General features: G+C 39.8%; 1 protein-coding gene across 9 annotated transcripts in view; it reads left to right on the top strand.

Moving 5' to 3' along the window:
* LOC133452779 (adhesion G protein-coupled receptor L2-like) overlaps positions 1 to 20,831 on the top strand; it is a 91,506-nt gene extending 70,675 nt beyond the window's left edge. For 2 of the 9 annotated variants that reach the window (XM_061732407.1, XM_061732406.1), the window contains 11 exons: positions 2,934 to 3,139; positions 3,594 to 3,767; positions 5,200 to 5,409; positions 5,787 to 6,007; positions 6,765 to 6,831; positions 9,871 to 9,962; positions 11,324 to 11,492; positions 12,216 to 12,344; positions 13,783 to 13,879; positions 14,974 to 15,099; positions 18,795 to 20,831. In XM_061732407.1, the coding sequence (XP_061588391.1) occupies positions 2,934 to 3,139; positions 3,594 to 3,767; positions 5,200 to 5,409; positions 5,787 to 6,007; positions 6,765 to 6,831; positions 9,871 to 9,962; positions 11,324 to 11,492; positions 12,216 to 12,344; positions 13,783 to 13,879; positions 14,974 to 15,099; positions 18,795 to 19,657 (2,354 nt within the window). In that variant the 3' untranslated portion in view covers positions 19,658 to 20,831. Of the gene's footprint in view, positions 1 to 2,933; positions 3,140 to 3,593; positions 3,768 to 5,199; positions 5,410 to 5,786; positions 6,008 to 6,764; positions 6,832 to 9,870; positions 9,963 to 11,323; positions 11,493 to 12,215; positions 12,345 to 13,782; positions 13,880 to 14,973; positions 15,100 to 18,139; positions 18,194 to 18,794 lie in introns of all 9 variants that reach the window. The other 7 variants (XM_061732408.1, XM_061732409.1, XM_061732410.1 and 4 more) reach the window with 6 other exon arrangements.
* The last annotated feature ends 5,928 nt before the right edge of the window (positions 20,832 to 26,759 follow it).

Genomic DNA, 26,759 nt, shown 5'->3' with positions numbered 1-26,759 from the left:
ATACTGTGTATTTACAGAAAACAAACCTTCAAGCGAACTCTGCACAGGTATTATAATGAGAACAACCGTGACTGCTGTGCCCGCAGTTGTCCTTGTTCGTATCAGCAGCCAAGTATAATTGGTCCCTCAGAGCTTGGGCTATTCACACAAAGAACTATAACCATAACAATAAAAAGATATCTTTAAATATAATTCCAATTTAAGTGGTAAGCAGCATTGTTGGGATCACTTTCAGAGCAGTTTCATAAACAATTAAAAAAAACAACTGCCAATCAAAATACACAAAAAGATTCCACTAGATATGAAGCACATAGGTCGGTCTTTGGTGCTGAAGGTTTCCCATGGTTCTTAGCTGATGTTCTCTTGACAGTTCTCAGGATAACATCAAACATATATTGACTCATTATTGATACATTTATTTCCTTAAAAGATAACTCTTCTCATACTAGAATGGTCCTCGAACTCCTCACGTCTTTGAAGAGTTTAATTCATCTAGACCCGGGTCGCCCACATCTGGCTCTCGAGGGCTGCTGGATTGAGAGGTTGCCAGATCATTGCAGGGCCACACATAAACAAACAATCACACACACGCCTGTGGGTAGTTTAGAATCAACAGTTAACCTAAGGTGCATGCTTTTGGATTGTGTGAGAAATCATGGAGAAAAAAAACGTATACCATCCGTGGAGGCTGAGGTGAGTGTAAAGACCACAACCAATTTTTTTTTTCAGCTTGGCAGGGGGAAATGATCTGTCACCCTTTCTGCCAGTCAGGTTTTACTGCTTGCATCCATGTTATTTGCTTGCACTTGTCTCATACATGTGCTCAGTGCACACGACTGGTGTTGCACACATGCAAGTACAGAAGCACCTGCCATCAGTTGTGTAGTGAATGAGCTCAATGGCCAAAATTGGTGTGTGTTGAAAAATAAGGTTTTTATTTGACACAGACTGCATGCTGCAAGAAGTAAAAGTAAAGTTAACATTGGTGCAAACAAATGGCAATGAAAGGCGATGACATGTTAGCCATATTTCCGTTACGTATGATTCAGATGGATTGTTGGTTCGCCGCTCAGACAATAGGTCAGGAAAACCCTGTTCAACCTTGGCTTTCAGTTAGCCTCTCGACATGGACACTAACATAAACAAGACTGCATCAAATCCACAGTGCATGTAAGTTAACTGCTAGTGTGTACGTTTGAATATATTTCTGTGGGGAACATCACGTAAGTTAATTGGTACCCAAACAGACAGACAGAAGGAACGTGAGGAAAGAAACCCCTAAAGAATTTAAAGGGGACCTATTATAAAAAACACTTTTTTTCTTGCTTTAACATATATAAAGTGGTCTTCCCTCAGCCTGCCAACTCAGAGAAGGAGGAAAGAAACCAAATTCTGCAGTGTCTGTACAGCCGCCCGGATGAGCCGTCCAGTGTGATGTGGCTTCTACGAGCCGTTCAGATTCTGCTCCCTTTCGTTACGTAACCAAAATGCGATTTACATAGGTTGGCCTCCGATGCGTGAAACCACGCCCACAACTAACTCCGCCAGCCGGAGCTTCCGCCATTTTTTCGTATCGGTGTATCGCGTCATCCAGGCAGCCAATCAGCACAGTGCCTCATTATCATAGCCTCCCCGCCCACTCAGAATCCCGCATAGATAATGAGGTTAGAGACTGGGAAGATAAAGACATGGCTCAGAGGCTGAATTTCTAATTTATTTAGCAAAAACAATCAAAAGCTTGTTTTTATGACATTCAAGGCCTGTTTAAAATAGGTGTTAGATGCCATAATAGGTCCCCTTTAAGTATTTTGTATATTAAGATGCATTTGTGCTTTTTTTGCTCTTTCCTCCAAATTTTCCAGGCATCCACTACTCCAGCTTTGGGGTTAGGGTTTTCCTCCTCACTTCTAAAGTAATAATAATAATAATAATAAAAATAAATTTAATTTATAATGCACTTTCCATTCGGAGAATCTCAAAGTGCCACAAAAAAAAAAAAAAAAAAAAAAAGTACAGTTATTGTAGCCTGGTATGAATCTGAGGTATGAAGTTGGGGGCCAATAAAGCAGAATAATTCTACACTGATCTGGGTCTGTGACGTCATAGTACCCTGCAATCAAATCTTCAGGCCAAGGCTGCCTCCACTACTTGAGTGCTGTGATATCAGAGTACTTGAGTTGATAGTAACTCCCCAATAATTGTTTTTTAAGAAAAAGTGAATATAAAATACTACTACTAATATCTCCCCATTAAACAACCAGCATCTTTAAAGTAAATTAGCCCTCAGTTATTTCATTCATGTTGCCTTCAAATGCCTCTTTCAGCATGTCTGTTGGTTCTTCATGCTATTATTCTTCGTTTTTTGTTGTTTTTTTTTCCTCAAAAGCAATCTATCCCATGCAAGAGATAGAAACACTGGAATGCTTTGGTTAAATATGAATTTGAAAGAAAATAAATAAATGAATAAAACATTTATTTGGGATCACAGCTGTTTCTTCAGAATGGTATATTGTTTTCTTTTGTATGGCTATTTCATAGCTTTGCCTTTGATAAGCCATTGTGTTTATTATAATTTGGTGACTGAGGATTAAAAGTATTTATATAACTCAATGCAATAGTAAAGAATGATTTGATTATGTCATCAACTGTGTGCATAGAAAAGGAGTATCTGTGATATGATGAAGTGTCTAACAACACAGAAATGCATCTCATCTGTCTCCGTACTCAAATGAGCAAAACATTAATACTATTAGCGCTATTAGCGCTATAAGAATCTTTTTAATCATTTCTAAAGTGCAAATTCAAAGGATGGCAAAGAGCCTTTTAATGCTTTGAATATACACTAAGCAGTGACCGAGTAAGTGGTGTATTTTTGTTGCATTGTTGTGAGTTTTGCTGCATATCTGATGATTTTCTTAATTTTTTTCCTGCAGGTGTGGCCAAGTTGGTCTTTGTGCTTTACAAGCACCTGGGTCAGTTCCTCAGCATGGAAAATGCCACTCTGAGGGGAATGGGGGACCTGAACAAACACAACCTCTCTCTCACCGTCAACTCCCACATCCTGTCGGCCTCCATCACAAAGGAGTCCAGCCGCGTGTTTGTGGCCGACCCCGTGATCTTCACACTGGAACACCTGGACGTAAGACCCCTCTTGAGATTCACCCAGAGCACATTATAGAGCTGGGCTGTGGCAAATGCTGAAATGATTTCACTCCCATTTACAGTGATGGTTAAATCTAGCACTTTGTGTGTTGTGGGGAAAAAAAGAACATTTATGAGAAGGCTTTCGTGTAACTTACACTGATGAGACATGTAGATAAAAGTTGCTGTTTTGTGTTTTGCTTTGAACCTGAAATTATCATGATCTCATATCTCCTTATCTTGTCAAATTTTGATTGTTTTTAACGTTTATTTTTAATCCTAAGCAATTATCGCTAACCAAATTATTTTAACTGCTTAGATAATAATAGGTCAGGCGGCGTAATTATCATCTAGCACTGACATCCTGTAACTTTAGTTAAATATAAGAACATATAAAGTGTGTCTGTCCACAAAGCTGTAAGTTTAATAGTTGTTTTTCTTTGCTTTTGTAGAAGGAACACTATTATAACCCCAACTGCTCCTTCTGGAACTACTCGGAGCGAAGCATGATGGGATACTGGTCCACTCAGGGCTGCAAACTGCTGGAAACCAACAAAAGCCACACCACTTGCTCCTGCAGTCACTTGACCAACTTCGCCATCCTCATGGCTCATCGAGGAAATGTGGTAATTGCACCTTACCTAGTGTTTTGCATGGGCTATTTTCTCCTTTCTGTTACTTCTTCTTCCTACTATCCCTCCGAGTGATTTGTGCACTCACAGCCAGATGGAGAGTGGCATTTCAGAGGAGATAATTTGATAATAGCTGGGGGAGAAGGTAAAGGTGGAGCGAAAGGTAGGAAACAGGCAGGAACTGTCATTTTAAAAGAGGCAGACTGTAGATCAGGATAGGAAGTGGCACAGCATTATCGAAGGCAATTATACTTTACCTGTGGTCCGTGTCTAATATTCTTCCTCCATGCACGTGTCCCTGATTATCATGGGAAACAGTGTAGCCTCGGCTTTAACTTATGTTTTCACCCTTCTTGAAGTGGTGCAGAATCCATTTGGTCACAAAATGCAATTATAATCCAATTACAAGATAAGTAGTATGTATAGCGCGAACCTAGCCAGTAATAAATGTAGAGGATAAGTTTGTGGTTTGTTTAATAATACATCCCAACTCCTGAACTCTGTGCCTGTCATCTGTCTAAACCTCAATCTTAACCACAGTTTGAAACCAGAGCCCAGCGGCTGGGCTTGGCCTCACACCGATCACCCCTACACATCGCCTCAACTGTGACTCCTGGCCTCAATAAAATTACAAATATCACAAGAGGAATTACCCCTTCTTTTAGGCCATCATGGCTCAGAGTCATATTTTGGTCAGGTCCCCTTTTTTATATTTGCCTGAGGGCCATAATGAAACACATTCAGGTTTTGATCTTTTAAAATACTGCATGGTTTTACCTCACAATGCACAGATTTGAAGCAGCATGAGGCAAGTTTTCTTCTGAAGGCACTTTCTGTAAGATGTTCTGCTTGAAATGATGACTGATCATGTTCAGTTTGAATACAGAATGTCATCAGGTTCAATTAAAGCTTATTAGTTTGTAAAGTTTGAATTACACTAATCAATCAAATGTCCATAAGAACACTAGCGTAGATCCGACTCTGACAGCAAGTTTGCTATTGAACTCAACGAGAATTGCTTTCCATAATTTAGTGTGTGTAAATATGTAAGCTTTAGTTTAATTATAGCAATTAATAACAATTATGTCAACATTCAAAACATCAAAAGGCTTTTCCTTTTTTTTGTCTGCATATATATCAATGGTTATTGCCTATCTGGCAAAAACCTTTTTGTTAGTATATATGCATTTCAATCTTGCAGCAGTTTTATATTGTGTGCAGGTGTCTGTGATTATTAGAGTTCATATTGCAAGACAAAAACACACAAGACAGATTGTGTGTTTCCATTTTCTCAGTAAAGATTTATATTGTTTCCATGAGGGCTGAGTTTACACTTCAAGAACGATTATGTGCTTAAAAGGCCTGCCCCGATAATGACAAGTGCAAATGTGAAGGTCAGCCCTTGCTTTGTTGTGTGACCCTGCAGAGGGAGGGGAGCCTGCATGAGGTCCTTCTGACCGTCATCACCAGGATGGGCATCGCCGTGTCTCTGGTGTGTCTGGCCATCAGCCTCTTCACCTTCTGCTTCTTCAGAGGTCTGCAAAGTGACCGCAACACCATCCACAAAAACCTCTGCTTCAACCTCTTCATTGGCGAGCTTCTCTTTCTCGTGGGCATCAACATGACGGAACCAAAGGTACAGTGGAAATTGCACTGCAGCAGTTCTTAATTTTCAAAGTGTCATCTGTTGTAATTAACCTTTGTGACTGAATTTCCTGCTCACTTTTGCATCTAATTTGCAAAAAAAAAAAAAAGGGGAATAAATTAACAAGAATCTGATTGGAATAGCAGCACCTTTTTCAACTAGAAACATTATCATTATTACCATTATTAGGTTATATTATTATTATTTTTTTTTTTTTCACAATACTTTAGTAGAGGTAAGAATGGAAAAACGTAGAAGTTTAGAACTGTGTGTTTGTAAACCCATCAATGTCATTGTCAATACCAGCAAATCAACAAAGAAAACATTAATTTTCAAATGATTGACTAAACGGTGTGTTTTGCTGCTAGCTGGTGTGCTCCATCATCGCGGGGGTCCTCCACTTCTGTTTCCTGGCTACATTCACCTGGATGTGCTTGGAAGGCGTGCAGCTTTACCTCATGCTTGTGGAGGTGTTTGAGAGTGAGTTCTCGCGCAGAAAATATTACTACAGCTCTGGCTACCTCATCCCGGCACTGGTGGTGGGCATCTCGGCAGCCATCGATCACAGAAGCTACGGCACACAGCAAGCGTAAGTGTGGTTCAAGTTCTTCTTCTTTGCAATGGTGGGATAAAAAAAAAAATCCTGAGTGTTTCCACTGAGATTCATTCTCACATGTGCTGCATGGTGTGTGCTAATGAAAGTGATATCACAAACGCTTGTCCACGTCTGCCCCTTGGCAAATTTGCAGCCTGTCACTGCTAAAAGAGGAGCCTTTGACTGTAGCAGCGGCATTAATTAATGTCCTGGCTATCTGCACTGGCTTGCCAGTATTTTATTCTTTGGATGTAGATAATTGCTGCCCTTGTCAGTAAAAAAGTTTAAACACTTTTCTGTTGGTCTTCATCCAAACAGCAGTCTCTATGATTTGTAGGAGTGCAATGCTCCTATTTACTGGATTTAGGTAACCTTCCTTTTCCAATCTTGTTTTTTTTTATTGCTATACTCTTAACTTGGTTTCAGTTTCAATTTAAACACAGACCAAGATGCAATTCATTCTTGTCTAGTATATATTGTTTACTATTCAGAGTCTTAGGCACACACAGCCATCTCACATTTGCAGACTGTGAAGTCATGAGTCCAATAACCACTGTCTTTTACATTCTCATGGCACGAGGCCAACACTCCTTTAAGGTTGGGTTTTCTTCTCTGCGGTCAGGGGAGACACTATTCAGTTGCTGTAGCTGATCATCCTCCCTGCTCTTCTGGACACTGATCGATGAGACGCAACTTTGTTTTGGCCCTGAGATGATTTAATGAACTCAACATTATATTCTGCATCTTGCAGATGCTGGTTGAGGGTGGATAACCATTTCATCTGGAGCTTCATCGGACCCGTAACCATCATAGTAATTGTAAGTTTTGTATAATCAGTTCTTCACTTTCAAAGGGAGCTTTGAAAAAGTTGATAGATTTTCAATCCGTGTGTGTGTGTGTTAGGGGAGTGGGGGGCCTCTTAACTCTGTTTTCTCAGATCAATTTGCATGAAAGAAAAGTGGTCCCATTATAGCTGACACAAGGACATCAGTGTCCACTCAGCTATGAAATCTTCTGAAATCAGAATTGTTGAGCAGCAACAACTTAGAGCTGTTTGGTCCTCTTTGTGCATCTAGAGTATACTCCCTTCCTGCAATCGAGAGGAGAAATCGTTTCAGGCATGAAGGTCATTTGCTCAGTGGGAAAACAAGGATGATGCTGGTGGGGGGTGAACATGGAAGTAATGAGTGGGTGGGCCAGACATCTATTTCCACAGCTCGTATCCCTGCTGAGGATCATGATGCATCCCCAGCCAATCCGAGCGCACGGACATCTCCATCTTCACCTCTTAATATTTCATGCAGAGTGCAGGGTGTTCATAACGCGCATAGACAGGCGCGCAACATCCTTGCACACGGGCCTGAACAAATGACCAGTGCCTATACACACGGCAGCACGGATCTAAATCTGTCCGAAGGCTGTAAAACACATTAAACGTTGAGACAAGCCACATTCGTAGCACTGGTTTTATCTGCCTTTTTTGGCTGAAAAGTGAGAGACCAGAAAACTGCCAAAGTTGTTCCCTTAGAGACTAAGCATATGGGGGGGGGGGGGGTAGTGGCGAGTCCACATGCAGGCAGCCTCAGCTTTCTGCAGAGTGCCTCCCAGCTTTTCGCCTCACTGTCCCTCTGTCTGTCTGTCTCATTGGATCTGTGTCATCACTTAGAGCTGTGTTAAATGCATCTGCAGCCACTCGACTCATGTGGACGCAAATTGGCCCCAGTGGCTAGGAGACAAAACTCTGATCTAAAAGCCTCTTTTTTCATTTCTTAGTCACTCTTTTCTACCATCGTTGCCCCTCCTGTTTTTGGTTTACAAATGCATTTCGCTTAGACTTTTGTTTCTATTTAAACACGGTGGTCTGTTGCCTTGTAGTTTTTCAGAATGAAACCACATGAGGTAATAATAAATAATAATAATAAAAATTGAGAACAAAGCATTTTAGAAACTGAGCGCTACTATTAGGTTGTTATGTTTTCTTGCAAAGTCTTTGCCTTTATTTTTCCTTCACATACAGGATTTCCTACATTTTAAAAATGCATGCTTGGGAACATTTGAAAGGTTAAATATGGTATCGAGCCAAATTGAAGCTCATCCCCTCCCTCCCCCTTTGTGGCTACGGGCCCTGCAGTGCTCGCAGAGAAACATCTTGAGAGCATGGAAATCTTTCTGGATGTATGGACTGAATCACTTAAATGTTTTTCCTGGCCCCAGTAAAACTTGCTTTTAAAATATGGAATTCACCTCCGTGCTTTCCTCTCTCAACGCGTCTGGGGATTCTGGCCGTAACGCGTTAGATCTGTTTGGACTTTTTTTTTTATTGCACACATATTCTCATATGTTTTTTCATTTTAAGCACTCAGTGTTTGGGATTGACTTCACGACAAACATGAGAGCAGATGTAAACACTGAGCATATCTTAGGATGAAGCCTTGAGCGGCGTGAAACAGATCAAAATGAAAGCCATGTCTGCTGTTTTTTTTGCCATGAAAGTCAGCATGCTTCGTGATCATCACAGAAGCATCAAATTTTCATAGGTCTCTCGCTGAAGGTATGAGTGTGTTGCACACTATATGGCCAACACCATAGCATGAGTTAGTAATACATTCTGTTAAAATCCTTATGTTTTAATATATTAGTAATGGTAACCCAATTATATAATTATATATATATAGCTGTCCCATGTGTATTTATTTCAATTTGAATTCTGAATACACCTTTCCTTGTTCATCCTTAAACATTTTTCTGAAGTAATACATATATACAAGGTTTTTACTTAGAGTATCTTAGTGATACACATAAATAACATTTAGTGCTGGGGCTGTGGCGCATTGCTGAGAGTAGGTCGTCCTCCAATCTGAAGGTCAGTGGGCCAAACAATTCATAATCCTGCCCAAGCAACACTCCGCCTGTTCAAGAGGCCTTTCAGTCGAGTCTTGCTTTCCATTAAGGTAGCACATCTCGGCGCACTTACACGCCGTCTAGTCAGACATCTGCTAATAAGACATGGACCGTTTATCTTGAGATAAAAATCATCTTCCCTAAAAAATGTTCAGAAATACTGAACTCATGAGTCTACAGAGGAACAATAATATGGATTTAGATAAACTAATATAGTTATCTAACCGTTTGACATTTTTATTACCTTCTTTTCTTTGTCTTGAGTCTTGCGTCTCATTTAGGATTAAATTTACATAGAAATGGAGAGGAACTAAGAAACATGTTTGGCATTTATGTTGAATAAACTTTAGAATCACTTTATCGTTGCATTCATCATGTGCAAAAGTGACAGTTTTACTCATAGATTTAGTATTATATTTTGTCATTATGAGTCCAAAATGTGTGATTTATGCACAGAAAGGTAAAATATATGCATTCAATCATTTCAATCATCACTTTGGAAATTCTATGTGTTTTGTAAATGTTTTATTTATTTATTCTTGTGTTTTGATTTATATTATACACATTTCCAGTGTGTCTTTCAATAATAAAAGTTCATCTTCTTAGTTTTGCCCTGCTATGTGGATCATGCAGTGCACCCTACTTGGATATGTGATGTCTCTTTAGGTTAAGCTTTAAAAAAATGTGTCTTACAATGGAACTGCCTTGAGCAAAACACAGAACCCAACAAAATACTATATAGAGTACATGTATATAAAAACAAACAGTGTTTACGTGTTTACATTAAGTGGTACGCTCAAAAACCATTGTAAAATTCTTCCTAAAACCTAGGCAAGGTTAAAAGAGGCACCATGCACGTATGGATCTGAATACCCTTCCTCTTCGCTGCTGCCAAAAGGAATTGAACGCCTTCCTAAGTGCAGTCCGTTAACCCTGACACACATCTGTTTTGACAGGTCAATGTCATCTTCCTGGTGGTGACAATGTACAAGATGGTGAAGCATTCCACCTCCATGAAACCCGATTCGTCCAGGCTTGGGGGTATCAGGTGAGGGGTGTCACTCTAGGAGATTAAGAGGTTATTGCTGCTTGCTGTGAGACAGTGTTTGTCTGTGTCTGCTGAAAGTATGCAGGGGTTGGGGGGGACGAATCATTTATGTATGAGTGTGTGAGAAAAATAATATGCATCATCAGTGCATCTGCCTTCACGTTATCTTTTCAAAAGCTGGATTTGATCCACATTTATTAGATTTTTCAAACCAGACCAGCCGTTTTCTTGTTCTTATTTTAGTGCAGTCAATCAATAGAGCCTCCTTTTTAGCTCAATGCGAGTATTATTGGATGAATATAGGGGTATATTGCCTCTTTTCTTTATGACTTTATTTCTGACCTTTGGCTCTTTTTTTTTGCTGTGCTCATATAGTTTTTAAGCATCTGTGGAAGAAGGATTCTGACAACAAGCCTTGTAGATTTCAAGATTTAAAAAAAATACGAACCGGGGTCTCCATCTTGCCTCTCGTCGTCGGCTGCATGCGGTTGATAAAATGGAAAAATCCTTGACCATTTCTCAGCTTGGCGCCTTGTTCAGCAGTATGTTTGACGGCTTGCCAGCATATGTTATGTGGGTGTTTGATTTTAGGCAGCTACTATGATTTTGGTTAAAAAAAAAAAAAAAAGGCATTTAATTGGCTTTCAGGTTTGTTTTTAGGACAGAAAAATGCCACATTTCTGCAATGCTAGAATTTTAAATTATAACAAGCAGTCAAAACTCATTAACTCCCATAAAATTACAGTCTAGTTCAAATTTAGCTGTATTAAGTTTATACTGTACGGTATGTTGAGTTGTAGAGGAGGAAATAATTGGCTGCATTTGGTGTGATTTCTTTTTTTTTTTTTTTTTTCAGACAATGAAATGCCCTTGCACATAAAATACACAGAGACAGAATATCTGATCCAATGTGATTTTTTTTTTGGGGGGGATTTCTTTTTCAGTTCATCTTTACAGCTTTACCTTATTTCTCCCAGGGTTCACCGTCTCTGTCTCTGGTTGGCTCAGCTCTCTCTTGTGCATCAGTAACAGCGAGCCATTGTCTCTGTTAAGTTACTTTATATCATCTAGGATCTCCCCAGAAGGCGAAGAGAAAAAATTGCTGTGTGTGCATACTCTACAGCCAGCAACTCAGAGTAAGACTAGGGAAATAGTTTTTGACTCATATTAACTCCAACAAGTGGAAAAGCATATGAGGATGTGTTTTTGTGTGTTTATATGTGTGTCTGTGTTCGTTTGTGTGTGTGTTTCTTTTTAAAGGTGTAGTCCAGGAGTAGTGAAACATCACACCAAGCAAAGATGTAACTGAGCACAGTTTTCCTCCTTCACTTGTCAACATCACTCTTCCTCTTCGTTTGCAGGTCATGGGTGTTGGGAGCATTTGCACTGCTTTCGCTGATGGTTCTGACTTGGACCTTTGGCTTGTTCTTCGTCAACGAATCCTCCATCGTGATGGCCTACCTCTTTACCATTTTTAACACGCTGCAAGGGATGTTCATCTTCATCTTCCACTGTTTACTCCAGAAAAAAGTAAGATGTTTCCCTGTGTGATTAATAAAGTGCTTTTTCCTGTGTGATCAAGGACAGCTACCAAACATTGGCCTCTTTAATGACCCTTAAATTCATCCAGTTTAAACATCACTGGTTTTTAAAGGAGAGGACATAGCGGTAGTTTTAGCCAATCTTCTACTACTAAATAATAATACTTAATAATACTAAATAAATGATTAAAAATTATGAATTTATCAGTCGGTTAACAGAATCATTGATCATGCTGTTTTGTTAAGTTGCTTTTCATGCATGAATAGAAGTTTCTTCTTTCAGCTTCTCAGGTCTGGAGTTTTTTACTTTTCTTTTTTTTTGAATAAATAAAATAATAAGACATTATTTTAAGTTTACACTATTAAACAAAAGAGAAGGAGGACAATCATTGTCAGTGGACATTCAGCAAAAAACTGCCTTTTTCTTTCAAAATCAGTTTTATTGCAGACACAGATCATTGATATTGCAGTATTTTGATAATTCTCCACTGATACTTTTTCATATTCCTAGTTAGCAACACCCAGATCAGTGTGCATCCTTAATATTTGTTGCACAGTTTGCGTTTCCCAGTCTTAACAGGTATGGCATTTAAACTGCTGTCAGCTGGCTGCCATTTGGTAACGATTTGGGATTTGCTGCTCTCATGAGGGAAGAGGAGTCACAGTCTGAGTCTGTGTGCTCACTGTGTCCTGATATTTCGCTCCTCTGCAGGTTCGGAAAGAATACAGCAAATGTTTCCGTCAGTCCCAGTGTTGCGGCGCGCTACCGGTTGAGGGTTCCCACAGCTCAACTAAAGCTGTCACATCTCGATCCACAGCCCGCTACTCATCTGCTACACAGGTACGCCAGCAGGAACCAGATAAATCTGAGTTTAGATTCAGAAAGGCATATGCAACAGAGCCACATAGTTTTATGGTTAATATCAGCTTTCTACAGCTGTGCGTGTTTATGGGGAGCTCTGCTGTAACAGCACATAATTACTTATAATTTTTAGGTTTTTGAAGTAAAAGTCTAGTCATTTTTGAACAATGTCGGCCAACTCCATGAAAAGATCAAAAGGGAGAGTAAATTGTATTCATGATGCTTCTGTACTTAGAAGATTATTGTTATTATGCACAAATAGCTTCCAGAAAGCTTCTGACAGAAGTGTGTTGGCTACAAGACACAAAAGTACCAAACTGTTGATTTTGGTTGTTGATAAAAGAGAACCTAGAAGATCATGTTTTTTCATGTTTTCTGTCTCTTTGATATTTGATATTTATATTTATCTCTATCTTGTGTACGGTGTCCTTGAGTGCAAGAAAGGCGCGAACAAATAAAATGTATTATTTTACTTTTATTTTACTCGCAGGGATTCTTAGAGGCCAAAGTTCCATCTTTCTGTCTGTGAAACCAATCTCCTTAGGGGTTCCATATGAATACGGTCATATTTTCAAATAAGTGACACTGCGGCACAGTGCTTAGTCACAGTGCCTATTCAAGCTTTATTAAAGCTTTGATAACGGCTCCAAAGAAGGGACACAACTCAGTTTTCAGGAATCACAAAATGTTACAGGACAGGGTGGCTCACAAACTGTCTTTGTGAATTGAATTTTTTCTATCCTGCTTGGTCAGCAGGTCACATTTCACATGGAGAAAGCAGGTTTTGTTCCATCTTAGAGATCATAGGGGGGAAAAAAACAACAGCTTCTCTGGAGTGACATTTTATTCTCTTCTTAATCCTTCATCATTTATTTATTTACTTCATAAATAAATGCTTTTGCCACCATTTATAACCAATAGATTTTGTGAAATATTCTTCAAAAGTAATAAGAGCTTGCGATTAACTCTGATGAATCAGTTTCTCTGCAAGACCTCATAACTTCACAACATCAACCTTGAAAGAAATTTTGTACACACCAGAGAAATGTTGTTTGGCTTCATTATGTTTGACTATGCGGTAATCTGTTATACAAACAAGTTTTCTTTTTTGACTTACAAGGTTTTCATCCGACAGCGGCTCTTGCTCTTAGTGTGAGAAAAAGAGCTACTCGGGACCAGTCTCTCAAATTACAAACTCAAAAGATTCTCGGCGCATCCATTTTCGGTAGCAGTTGGATCAATAGCGCATTGTAGCACAAACACGCCGCCACGCAGCGATTGGGTTGACTCTTGTATACGGCTGCGTGTTTGAATCACAAATGCACACAGCGACTCAATAACCTGGGGCCAAGAGCCGTGGAAAACAACAGCACCACGTCGAGTCCTGATCAGTGACTGTTTTTTTTTCTCGACGCAGAGCCGCATTAGACGGATGTGGAATGACACTGTGAGAAAGCAGTCGGAGTCCTCCTTCATCTCAGGCGACATAAACAGCACCTCCACGCTCAACCAGGGTAAGCAACCTTCTTTTTTTTCCCCCCCATCATCAATGAACCGCTAACATGAGAATCAATCTTTTTGTGATGACGCTCCCTTGTTACAATTGTCACTTCAATGGACGGATCATCAACGGCTCTGAGGTAGCTGAGTAAAGAGGAAGATTAGACCTGATTTCATGTTGCATTTCTCCCAGCGGCCAGCAGTCATAAATTACAATAAATACTGTCAAATTTTGCAGCATTTTCTCACATGCTCCTGCTAGCCTGGAACGTCTTAAAGAAGAAAAACCGGAGACGGGTAAAAAGGTGCAAAATTTAGTGAGATATAAAATGTTATAGGTAAAGACTTGAGTTCTTGTAACGACCCTGGCTGGAGAGATTGATTGTGCGGCAGCCTCCTAAATCATCTTCTTCCCAAAGTGAATGTCAGGGTGGAAGGAAGGGGAGGGAGATGAGCAAAGTCAGGTGGAGGTTAGAGCAGGTTTTTGGGAGTGATCCCAGTGTCATGAAGCTCAGTCTCCGGACCGTGCCAGTACAGATTTGGCTTCAGTTCTTTTTCCTTTCTTTTTTTTTTTTTTTTTTTTCCAAAAAGAAACTTGCCAGTGCAGTTTCTCAGCAATCCTTCCAAATAACTGAGGATAGTTATTATATTCCCCAGGGCTTACAGAAGCACGCTGGGGTTGATGGGGATACTGTGTTATCCGTGGCAGGCCACTCAGACATGTTTTGTCTACTGCTTGGACTGGAGGAGTTTGTTTAGATGAATTTGTTTCATATACACACTGCAGCTGATTGTGTTGCTATGGTTTGGTTAACATTTGTCGCTGTAATATTGTTTGTCAGTTACATCAGCACGCTGTTTGAATGATAGCATCACTTTGACCAGCGTTTCCATGTGTGCTTTGTCCATGATAGAAGGCACACGGCACTTTGGTCATAAGTCTCCCGCGGTGTCAGACTACAGAGAGTGGATATCAGTGTTTGTTTATGTCCACAGTCACCCAAAGCAGCACCGCAGTCGCTGAAAGAAGGGACCTTTCACTCTCTTCCTCTGCTGATTTCCGCCTTCTGATTTTTCTCCATTTCTGTCTCTCTTCCTGTTATTTCAGGGATGACTGGCAACTACCTCCTAACTAACCCTCTCCTCCGAACCCACGACACTAACCCTTATAACAACCTGCTGGCAGAAACAGTGGTGTGCAGCAACCCTTCCCCACCGGCCTTTCACTCCCCAGGTGCACATCCACCCTCCACTTTCCTTTTCTTTCTTTCTTTCTTGCAGACATTTGTGGTTCTTTTCAATCACACATGCAGCATTTTCAGAGATTTGCATGTTCAACCAGTGGATAGAATTAGCTTAGCATAAATGGTAGAAATAAATTAATATGTTAAACTTAAAAAAAAAGGGGGGGGGGAAGAACGAGCATAGCTCTGGAAACAAAATCCACCTGTTTTTCTAAAACTCCATAATTAGCATGTTTTATCTTGTTTTTCTTAAAACAATAGGTTGTGGGGTTTAACAGAGATCACAGTAGCTGTACTAACATAATCTATCAGCTCCTCAAAAGCATCTTAATTAGCATTTGTTTAATCCCTACAAAAACAGCAATTTGCCACTTTGTCTGCTAGGTTATCTGCCACTCTGCCGCTTGGATTTGAGTAGTTCTCAAGCAACCAGCAGAGATAGGAAGAACGTTACTGGGCTTGTTCAGTGAATTATCATATTTATACAACAGTACTTGTACAATAAATAACACAAATACATGTTGAATATTGGGGTTTAAAGGTGGCTTCAGTGGGATGTTGTTGTTTTTTTGGGGGTTTTTTCCACAGTCGGATTAATGGTTTTACTGCCGCCATCAGACTGCACGTTATCTTGAGATAACCTTCTCCTGGCTCGGGCCTCGTATTCAACGGACACAATAGTGATAACAGTTTTCTCATCTGCTGTAATGCTTGGCCAAAAACCAAATTCCTCTCAAAATGCTCAACTACTCCATAAATGTCTTTTAGATTTATAAAAAATATGAATGTTGTTGGTGTGAAAATACATGAATGATAATTGCACAAGACATACTGGTCAGTTTTTCTTCTTATTTGCTTCTTCTCCGTATTGTTAATCAAAATCTGAATCATTGATTGGTCTTATCCATGCAACTTCCTCTTTGCAAATATATTAACAGACATACTATAAATGTTAACGCTTTATCATTAAATCTACTTGAAAATCGTCCCTCTGTTAAATTCAACTCCTGTCTCTTGGTCCATATCATTTATCCCGTTATCAAGTATAAAATATCTGAGATAGTGACAACTTGTTGAAATCTTTACATTCACTCGAGATTAGACGGGAGTTTGAACGGCGCTGGTGTTTTTGTGACCTAGTTTCTCACTTGAAGAGCAAAAGAGACCCAATCAAAGGAGAAAAACAGAAGCACATGACGCAACGCGGGCAGAGTTGCAGGCCTCAGTTATTCACAGGCATTTGATCATAAAAGAGAATGCACAAGAATGGCGTTATGGCAAAAGCGCGTACGGAGCGGATATGCCGATTAACCTGCTTTACTCGCTGTGGTGTTGTTTTGTGCTGCGAGCTGGCTCACAGCACATTGTTAGCACTTCACACTTGGAGATAATGAAGCAGAGCTGGGACCAAATGATGTCTGCACAGAAAAATCAGCGATACTTTTTAATGTGATTTTTTTTATTTATTTATTTCTTCATTCTGTTTGGGGGGTTTGGGAGCAGTAGGGATTTAATCCAAGTGTGGATTTAATGCTATAAATTGTTTACCTGCTTAATCTTTTTTGGATAAAAACATGTTAACCCTGGAGCATAGAAGACGGTTACATGTAAAAAAAAAAAAAAGAAAATAATATTTAATTAGCAGATCATTTTCAGTGTGAGCATAAAGCTCTCCCTTACCTGTGGAAATGCTTTTCTGTCGCCCTGGAGCGAACTGCTGGAGTTAGCTATGTTCAAAGCAGGCACAACAGAGGGACTGCTACACATACTTTATTAAACAGCAAATGCAAATGTGGTGACTGAAAAAGATTTAAAAAAAAAAAAAATTGAGGATTTAACATATGGAATGTCGTTTGAGTGGAGCAGGAGCAGCGTGACACACAAATGTCAAAACCTGGTGTGAATATCACCAGCTAAGTATGACATATGCGTAGAAACACTGTCAAATTTAACACAAGCTTCTTTTATAGTTGCCTGCCATACTGATTACGTTTAGTTCCTGCAAAAGGACGAGCCTGTCTTCTATTATAAGTGTATTAATACTAAGTAATACTCTGCAGATGTTCATCCAATGCAATAAAATTGGAAAGGGGAACATCTTGGATGAATCTCTGCTGGAACGGTTCCCAGAGTGCAGCTGTCGCCATGTCCAGTTGAATTCTGTTCACATCATTTCCCTCTCTCCCAGTAGACAATACCTGTCTGCGGAAAAATCACAGCCTGTGCATAAACAAATGCAAATTTGAAAGAAGCATCCATCGAGAGATGTGTTTAATAATCGCTCCACCAGCATTACCACATCCTCGCCCTGCCCTTTTGCTCTCTGTGCTCTTTTTACTCTTTTTAGAAATGTCTTTGATATTGTTGCAAGAGCTTTTTTTTTTTTTCAGTTACCATCCATTTTTCTGACATACGTTTGAAACCTAACACTACAGCTAATCCCCTTTTGTGTGCAAAAAAACCGCCTGCAATGACACCACCCTCACACTATAAAATGTCACTCTTCACTGTCGCTTAACAGACTTGCGGCGTAGCCAGTAAAATCCTCATCAAATGAAATCAGTCTTTTTTGCTTTCATCCCGCTATACTTCAGCTTAGTCACAGAGCTGCGCAAACAGTCCATTTTTTGCAAGTATGTGTTTTGCATTTTGTTCACATAAAATCAACAGATGAGTTAAAAAAAAAAATCATATTTTATCATTTCGTTTGAAAATATTCTTTCTTTTACTGAAGACTTGTTTAAACAAAAGATTGTGCTTGCTACTGAACTTTTTTCACCTGCAGAGTCCTGGATTCAGTTGTCCTTGATTTGGCTTTTAGCAAACCGGTAAAGACGTATTCTTATCCTCTGAACAGTTAAAGCAGACGTGGGCTAAATTGTAGTTTAAGTGCAAGAACAAAATCCAAGTTGGCTCAGCTGAATCCAGGCTGAATGTTACAAGCTTCCACTTTTGCCTTATTTTACTGATTTTGTTGTTTCTGCTGCAATTGTTTTACTTTTGTTTTGTTTTTTTCTTTTGGCAAATCAGCTGTTCTTAGGCCAGATAGCCTGAGCAGACACACTTGATGTGAGTGGTGGCAAAGTGAGTCATTGCACGGTGCCTGTGTGTCGTGGTGTGTGGGGGTTGCTGCTGTGCTCATGGGACCCCCAGAGCAGTGAGGTGGCTGGCCATCTGTGTTTGACATTATCCTATAGTCTTGCCTTCTTTTAACAGGTGGAATGTTTTATTCATTGCTAATGCCACAGCATTTCCTCATCAGCTTGTATCCATCTATGCCTTTTAGTTGCTTCATTTACCATTTCTCCTGCTGCTGTGTTGTTACATGGTCATGAGCTGCTTTATAATATGTTGCTGTACTATATTCTTTTTTACGTTTGAAGTCATCTTTTGTTCTCATTTCTCTTATATTGTTCAGGATAAGTACTTACATTGGCTTTATCGACAATATTATTCAATAGAGAACTAAAATGATGGAAAGCTAATTGGGTACTCCTTTGGAGTTTTGTGAGTTCAATGGATGAATTTTGTACAAAATGCAAATTAACTTGGGGGCTAAAGAGCCCAGGCATGACGTGTCCTGAGCAGTATCAAGTATATGTGGATGTGGTTTAGTGGAGATTGTTTTGTTTTTCTCCAAATGCGAAAAGTGAGATCTTACCTGCTGTTCTTGCCTTCTTTCCAGGACAGCACTCTCTCAACAACAGCAGGGACATCAGCGCCATGGACACCCTCCCCCTTAATGGTAATTTCAACAACAGCTACTCCCTGCGTGACGAAGACTATGAAGCTGTGGGTGTACGAGCCCCAGGTGACCTCGGGGGCTTGAACCTGGATGATGCGGCCTTTGAGAAAATGATCATATCTGAGATTGTCCACAACAACCTAAGGCCCCGCGGGGCTCCCAAAGTTCGTGAAACCCCAAGGGAGAAGGACAGGGCCCTGCCCCCCCAGTTGAGGGTGACAGTGGACCAAGGCGGTGGAGGGAGCGGAAGTGAGGATGACGCCATTGTGGCGGATCATGCCGAGGCCTCGTCCCCTCAGAGAGGAGGTGGAAAAGGAGGCCACACCACCCTCGAGCTGCTCCTACACCCCCACCATAAGGAGGTGCTGGACGCCCCCCTCCTGCCCCAGAGGACTCACTCTTTGCTCTACAGCGCCCAGAAGGCCCCCAGACACCTGGAGGGACAGAACGGCCAAGGCTCCGAGACTGTTACTGCAGTGGAGGACACGGGCTCTCAGTCACCAAACAATAATAGAGACTCCCTATATACGAGCATGCCAAACTTGAGAGACTCTCCATCGCCTTCAGCGTCACCTTACCCGCCGGAGGAGGAGGAGGTGCTCTCACCCTCACCTCAAAGCGACAGTGAGGATGCATATCATAAAAGCATGCCTGAGCTCGGCGATGCACCTCAGCCTCTGTCCTACTACCACATAAACCGAGGCACCAGCGACGGGTGCATCCTCCCACCCAACAATGAAGACTGTGCGCAGGAGGAAGAGGCGCCCAGTGACGGACAAATGCAGCTTATCACCAGCCTCTGATCGAGCCATTTTTGTTTGCACAGGTTTTAACAGATTGGTGCTTTCAGCTGTTGTCAAAAGACCCTCGCTCTGCACATGCCCTTCCTTTCAGAACAGGAAGTGAAAAGTTGCTTGTTGGAAAAAGGAGTGAATAAATGACCTTTTGCACACGGATATTGTTAACACACAAAACACATCTAATGGAGGCCGGGAAAATGTGGGCGGTGGAAGCTCTGCAGTTGGACTAATGAGGTGCAGTGGACAATACAGAGGCCACAGTTTGATGGTCGAGCATTTTCGTTGTATTGGAAGAAAAATTGAATAAGTGTTATAAAAAAAAAAAATACTCGAAGCAAAGAACCATGAAACTTCTGACATATCCCTGGGGGACTCTGCTTATCCAGGGTTTTTTTTTTTCAGTTTGTTTTTTTTTTCAGTCAAGAAGTACAGAATTAGAACTAGTGTGGCTTCACTACACCGTAAGGACCGTCAAGTTAAGAAACCACTAATTCAGACTCAGGCCTTATATTTTCTCTATTGCACATTTAACTGTTGTCAAAGTAACAGCTAAAGAAGATATATTTTGCTGTACCACTAGTGTAAAAAGTAAAACAGGAAAAAAACTAAGGAAAAAAAAATAAAAAAAACAATGGCAACCATTCAGTAGTGATGCCCTTCCAATGTTAGAATTCTTCAGACAAGAATTATAAAAATGGTGGAAAATGTGCTTTTTCCTCTCACACTTGACTTGTTGTAGTATGTTTGACTATGAAAACAAAACGTTTTGAGAGATATCAGTCCATATGAAACCATGCTCATGTCTTTACTTGTGAAGTGCTTTTGCTTTCATGAATGATGAGTTTTTGCCAGTAGTATATTTGTTAACACCAGGCCATGCACAGATTTGAAGTGAATTGGATATTTGTGTAATTTATTTTACTTGAAAGAAATTGTCAGGTTGAAGACTTATGTTCATGTCATTGCGATATTGCAATTTTTGCAGACATGTTTCGTCCTTTGACACTAATTAATTTATTAACTTTTCAGAGAAAAAAAAGAACATGGTTTGGAAGTGAGAGTTGTATTGTTGCAGCACTGATTAGGTTCATTTTATTTCTTTTGTAAGAGCCCATCATCATCTGATATTTAATTCAAATCCTGTTTGATATCAAATAAATGTGAAATTTTTTTCTTGTTCGCAGATGGCTGCTTTTTCAAATTAAATTTTGTACCGTAAATCGGCAGGAGTGGAGAAAATGAAGTGGGAAAAGAAAATTACACACAATATTTAGCTTTATAGTATTATACTAATTTCAAACTATTTAACACTAGTGAGCAAAATATAAATTCACGCACCATTTATTTGGTTTTTTTAAATATCAACATATGAGAGGGGATGGTGTTTCATCTGAATCTGACCTTTCATAGCACAAGAGCAAATCCCTTGTGGGTCCCTGCCGTGACATTCTCATAGCAACAGTGTGTCCCTGTCTTGTGTTTTGTCACACCCTGCATAGACTTCCTCTCTTCTGTATGAGACATCTGTTGTCTCTCCTTAAAGTCATTTAATGTCCAGCTACAGAAGTGCCTTTGTGGAAATCCCTCGCACTCCCTCATGATATAGATGCACTTTGAAAAATGTCCACTGAGAACATAGAAACCAGTTAACACAACATGTGATTTGGTGAAGAAAAACAAAACAGACCTTTTAATCATCGATTTCTCTGTGTCAAGAAAAAATATGGTGCAATTTTTTGTGTTAACAGTTTACTTAATATTGTGTAAAGTAGGGTAAATGAGAAATTAAGGGAACATTGTGGGCGTTTGTGTTTTGTATTTAAGACACAGAAAAGAAACATCCATATGCAGACATGAGACTTTGGGGTCAGTATAATACTTATTGATTGGTTGATAGGTTTTAGCTGGATACCATTTGTAAAGTTCAAAACCGAATTGATACAATCTAAACCATTTTATTCTTGCATCTTATTTTTTTGTTTTTTCTCTATTTTTGTTTCTGAGTAAAAAAGATTGAAAACTGAAATAATGATTTATTAAAAAAAAAAAGTGCTTGAGCGTCATGACAATTTTCTTTTAATTTAGTATGCAGCAGATGCCTCAAACTCAGGTGATGAGCGTCAGTCGAGACATCTTGAGCACACAAAGTCTAATGAAGGACACAGAGCAGTTTATGATTTGGGTCTGCAGGTATTTGTATGCAGCGTTCATCCAAATGTTAGTTAGTAATTTGAAAGTCCCATGAGGTCTCCCTGAAATAAATCTCATTGTGAATATGTTAAATTCGTAATTGTTATACATCACTTGTTCACGAGCAGCCGGCCAACAACAAATAAGTTCAGTGTTTCATTTACTGCATTTGCTGCAGGAATAGACACATTTTTCATCAAATCACATTTTCTCTTTATGTGAAATGTAAGCAGAGCAGATGCAGTGTGGTGGGTTGTGTTTGCTGGTTTGTTGAAAAACTAATCCCTATCAAGACTGATGGTGTGCAATTACACATAAAACACTAAAATATCCATGTGTTATTCTGTTCAGGGTCACAGGAAGCTGGAGTGTTTTCCAGCTGTTACAGGATGATAGGTGACGTACACCCAGGACAGGTCACTAGGACATATGGGAGCAAACAACATGGTGCTATGATTGATACATACTACAGAGAGTATCCCTGTGACAATTTTCACAATTTTTCTGACAAGTGAATATACTGTACAGTATGTAGACAAGTCCAACTGGCTGGAAGAGCTTCTAGTATGGAGCCAACAATTATCATCATACTACACCCTGTAACAGAAGGGCAAACGCTGAATGTATTTTCCATATGTACCCCTCCCCCCAAAAAAAGTCCATACTGCTGCTCAATACGTCCTGCATATCCTATACTGTCATGATAGATATCCAGTTGTTGAAACACTGTGCACATTGTTTCAAATCCCCAGATTTCTACACTTTTATTTCCTACGGCTCATGTCTTGCTCCCTCGTACCTACAAGTATGTGTTGGCATGCTCTGTACACACAAAAATGTGTATTGTGAGTTTGAATTATTTTCATTCTACCTCGCCGAGTGTAAATCGAAGCCAAACTCTTGGTTTCCAAAATGGTGACAGTTGGCTCAGATACTTTTTAAGTGAGTGTTTTCGCTTTGAGCGCCTTCATTTTGATGCATATGAGAATATCAGAAATATCAGAGAGCAGTTCAATCTGTTACGACAAAAAGATCCTCTAACCTAATCCATCACTTGGATATTTTTATATTGTGGATGAACTGTGGATCAAAAAGAAAAAAAGAACTGTAGATTTCTGTAGAGTTTCACACAAACGATTTTCATTTGACAATCAAGAAAAAATGGTTATTGTTTTTCAAACAACAACAATGATGGTCCATGCCACAGAGGAAATAACTTTTTAATCTTCTTTAGAATCAGTTAATATTTTTTTTTTGTTAGTCCACAGCCTTTGACTGCCATTGCAAGAATGCTGTGTGTGAACTGGCACAACATCAAGATTGTAAATGAGTCTCCCTTGCAGATTTAGAAGATTTAGCGTTAAAGTTTCATCCTGGGGTTACCAAGAGTATTCCGCAATAGATGACCACACACACACTTGACAGGACGACAGTCCCAACAGTCGCTGCAGGATCAGGGTAGTGCACTTTATTAATTGAGCTGGATGCCAGTTTCCTGCCAGGAGACTAATGTGGACACCGAGCCGGTCCACTACGGCTCTCAGCGTAGTTGTTTGAATGTCCGGCTCTCAGATTACACAGAACCCTCCAAAAAAACCCTGAGACACAAAACAGAGCTGTAAATCATACTAAAACTTGGCTTCCCTTCAGTTATAAATCAAATTAAGTGCAAAGTTGATGACCTGCTCAAGGTTCACCTTTAACGGACCGTTATCGGTGCTGAGCGTTTCCTTGTTATTGAGCTCTGGAGCTCAGGACGGGCCACACATGAGTCCAACCCTTCAGGACATGTATGATGTCACTGCGAGGAAGGTTTCCCTGTCTGTATGATGAGTTTCCTCATCTCTGTTTCATAACAGACAAAATGTGATGATACAATGCAGTGAGCTCCTTTTTCCACGCATAAGAATCAGTTTTGCATGATGCATATATATTGGGTCATTATCACTTAGTCACCTGTGCTCCGTATTAGCTGTCTCGACGTACTACCTTAAAGAATATTGGGTGATAGAACTGAACAACATATAGATGATCCCACACTTCCCTCCCCCCAAAAAAGATTGGGGGGCTGTTAGAGAGAGACGATTGGATACAAAGAATAACATTTCCTGGGCTCTCCTTGTCCTGCTGCGATTATTTCAGGGCATTCATCCTCTTCAAAGACCCTCCTTCCACCTCTGACTTCTCATTGAGTTGCTGACATTCCCATCTGTCCTTATCTGATTATATTAGGATGCAGAATATTAGCTGTGCAGTGTTTGCAGTGCAAATGAAAAAAGTTGCTAAAGTTTGTTGGAGATGAAAGCACTTAATTTATCAGCTCATCTTTTATCTGTCTGCACTCAAAGCCCAGATTCCATGGGGCAGTGGCAAATGAAGGCGCAATAAGGCTCGGTCCAAGAAGACATTACTCTGTTTTCATTTGAAAGCGTTTGATGTTCCGGCCCCTGGTGATTTGGACATTATTTCATGTCCATCATCAAAAAAACATCAAACAAGATGCTGCATTTAAAATCAGATCACAGCACCAGGACCAAAAATCATCCACATGTACATGTGCCTGAGTCGAGTGCTCCCTGCCTATACGTTGTACTGTAACTGAACTTTAAATCAAGCATACATGTTTAGTTTCCCATGGATTCTTCTAACCTACTGAAATAATTATTATGTTTACAGAATCTGCCTCCTGACCCACTTCACTAAGGTCTTGCTTTAAAAAAAAAAGTAAAAAAAAAAAAAGCATTATTATTAAAACTAAGAATCAGTCTTGCAGAAAATGTTTATGTTCTTGGATAGCAATCTTTTTTGAGCTGGAACAGGATCTGTGCATAATTATACAATCACAACCATATTGCAGAAGGAGTATTATGTATCCTGAGGGCCTCAGCTTACATTCCACTACATTTCTCTCTGCAGCTCGAAGATAAAGAACATCTGAATCACTCGTCGCACCAACAGCACGGCGCTGTCAAGGCTGGTTGGTGCATTTAACCCTTTTGTAAAGGCAGCATAGTCCTGTCTGCCAAACAAGGCAAATGCAAATTCATCAATATTTTTTTATAGTTGTGTTATATGGTGAATTTGAATTACTTTTATCTCATCAGCTCCCTATGCAATGGCTGTTATGCTACGAAATTAATTCTTTCAACCACGTGACATTTTTGCTTAGTGATTTTTTTGTTTTGTTTTAATAAACCTGTTAGGAAATTACTTCAACTAAGCAAATCAGCAACAGAATGCAGTTCATGAAGAAATATGGCTTTTGAGGTCAAGTTATTTATGAGAAATTAGGTCTTTAGGCTTAAAATATGCTCAAAAGCTCTTTTTGAGTCTGTCATTTGTTGCCTGTGTGTGTGTGTGTGTGTGTGTGTGTGTGTGTGTGTGTGTGTGTGTGTGTGTGTGTGTGTGTGTGTGTGTGTGTGTGTGTGTGTGTGTGTGTGTGTGTGTGTGTGTGTGTGTGTGTGTGTGTGTGTGTGTGTGTTGGGAAATAAAAGACAGAAACGGATTTTTTCACAAAGAGACCAAGAGGGACCAAGTAGGAAAAAGAGGGCAAAAGAGAAGGGGATAGATTGCAAGACAGACGGTAAGCAACAGCAGCCTTACATGTCAGAAACGATCTGAGTCTGAGCCCCACAGCTGTAAAAATGTCATAGCTCGTAGGAAACACCAGCAGTGACCTCAGAATTAGGCTAAGGTAGCCTGTCACACCCATTATACAGTAAACACTCTCCAAGGGCCCATGTTTTTGTTGGGTTGTCTCTGTTAAAATAATGGCAATACATTCCCGCGAGACACAAAAATAACATATGACCACTATTAGTCAAATGCTCAGGAGAAGAATTTTCCCATATTTAGCGTTTGGTCCAGCAGTTTTTAACCATTTGAGACTAAATGTTATGATTGTAATGTTTTTGAAAATGTAGGACTGGAAGGAAGAAAAAAGACGTGTGAATAAACTCAGTCAGATGTGTGAAGAACATGTTAAATTGGAATAAAATCATGTTTTCATGTTACATTCCATCAAGTTCTTTCTGATGTGACAACTCAGAGGAACAGCATTAAAGGAACACCACATAGACGAGCATCTGTGATAAATGAGACAGATATTTCCCTCCTGGATTGCGTAAAATGGAAATGGCTTGTTTTTGTCCTACTTAATGGCGTTTCAGGATGATAATTACAGTTCATTTATGTGAATACTTTCTATATGTCTCCTCCACTGTGCTTTCATCATATGTATATATGAAAACCCCTGCTACTGAACTAACTCATCTGGCCTATTTTGACTTTGAAATGTACTACAAAAATGTATCAGTAAGAGAAAAATAGCTGAATGAGGCATTCGTGGTTTGATTCTTTTTGTAAAACTGAAGGATGGCCATTACAGCAAAGGTTGCTTGGTCATCGTCATCTTTGCAATCACTTTCATGCACCACTTTTTGTTGCTGCCAACTTTCCTGTTGGCAGGAAGAAACAATTTACAGCATTTAAAAGGCTTTTATTCACAGCTTATTTACTTACAGCTGCTATAATCACTCTTCCAGGATGTTCTCAGGCTCGCCTGAATGTGAGCGCTACAGTAACATGTGGAGATAATTATAAAGCCGAGATAATCAATGTCATGCTTGACGTCGCAGTCAAAAGATACCCAAATCAACGTTTTCCTGAAACGTTGGTTTAAAATCCAAAGTGACAAGTTTAAGGGGGAAAAAAGCTTTGGGACTGCAGAGACGTAACAAACTTCATATCTAACTAAATGCACTGACATGCTTCATTATTCCCTTCTTGTAAACACTTGATGACCTGTACCATGTACTACATGTCCAGCAACAAGGTTCATGTTTCAACAAAATATTTAGTTTCAGAGTTACAACAGACATGCATTATCCAAACCACCAAGAAACAGTATAAAACA

The sequence above is a fragment of the Cololabis saira genome, chromosome 10 (assembly GCF_033807715.1).
Source record: "Cololabis saira isolate AMF1-May2022 chromosome 10, fColSai1.1, whole genome shotgun sequence".
Lineage (NCBI taxonomy): Eukaryota > Metazoa > Chordata > Actinopteri > Beloniformes > Belonidae > Cololabis > Cololabis saira.
This window is presented reverse-complemented; position numbering and strand designations above follow the sequence as displayed.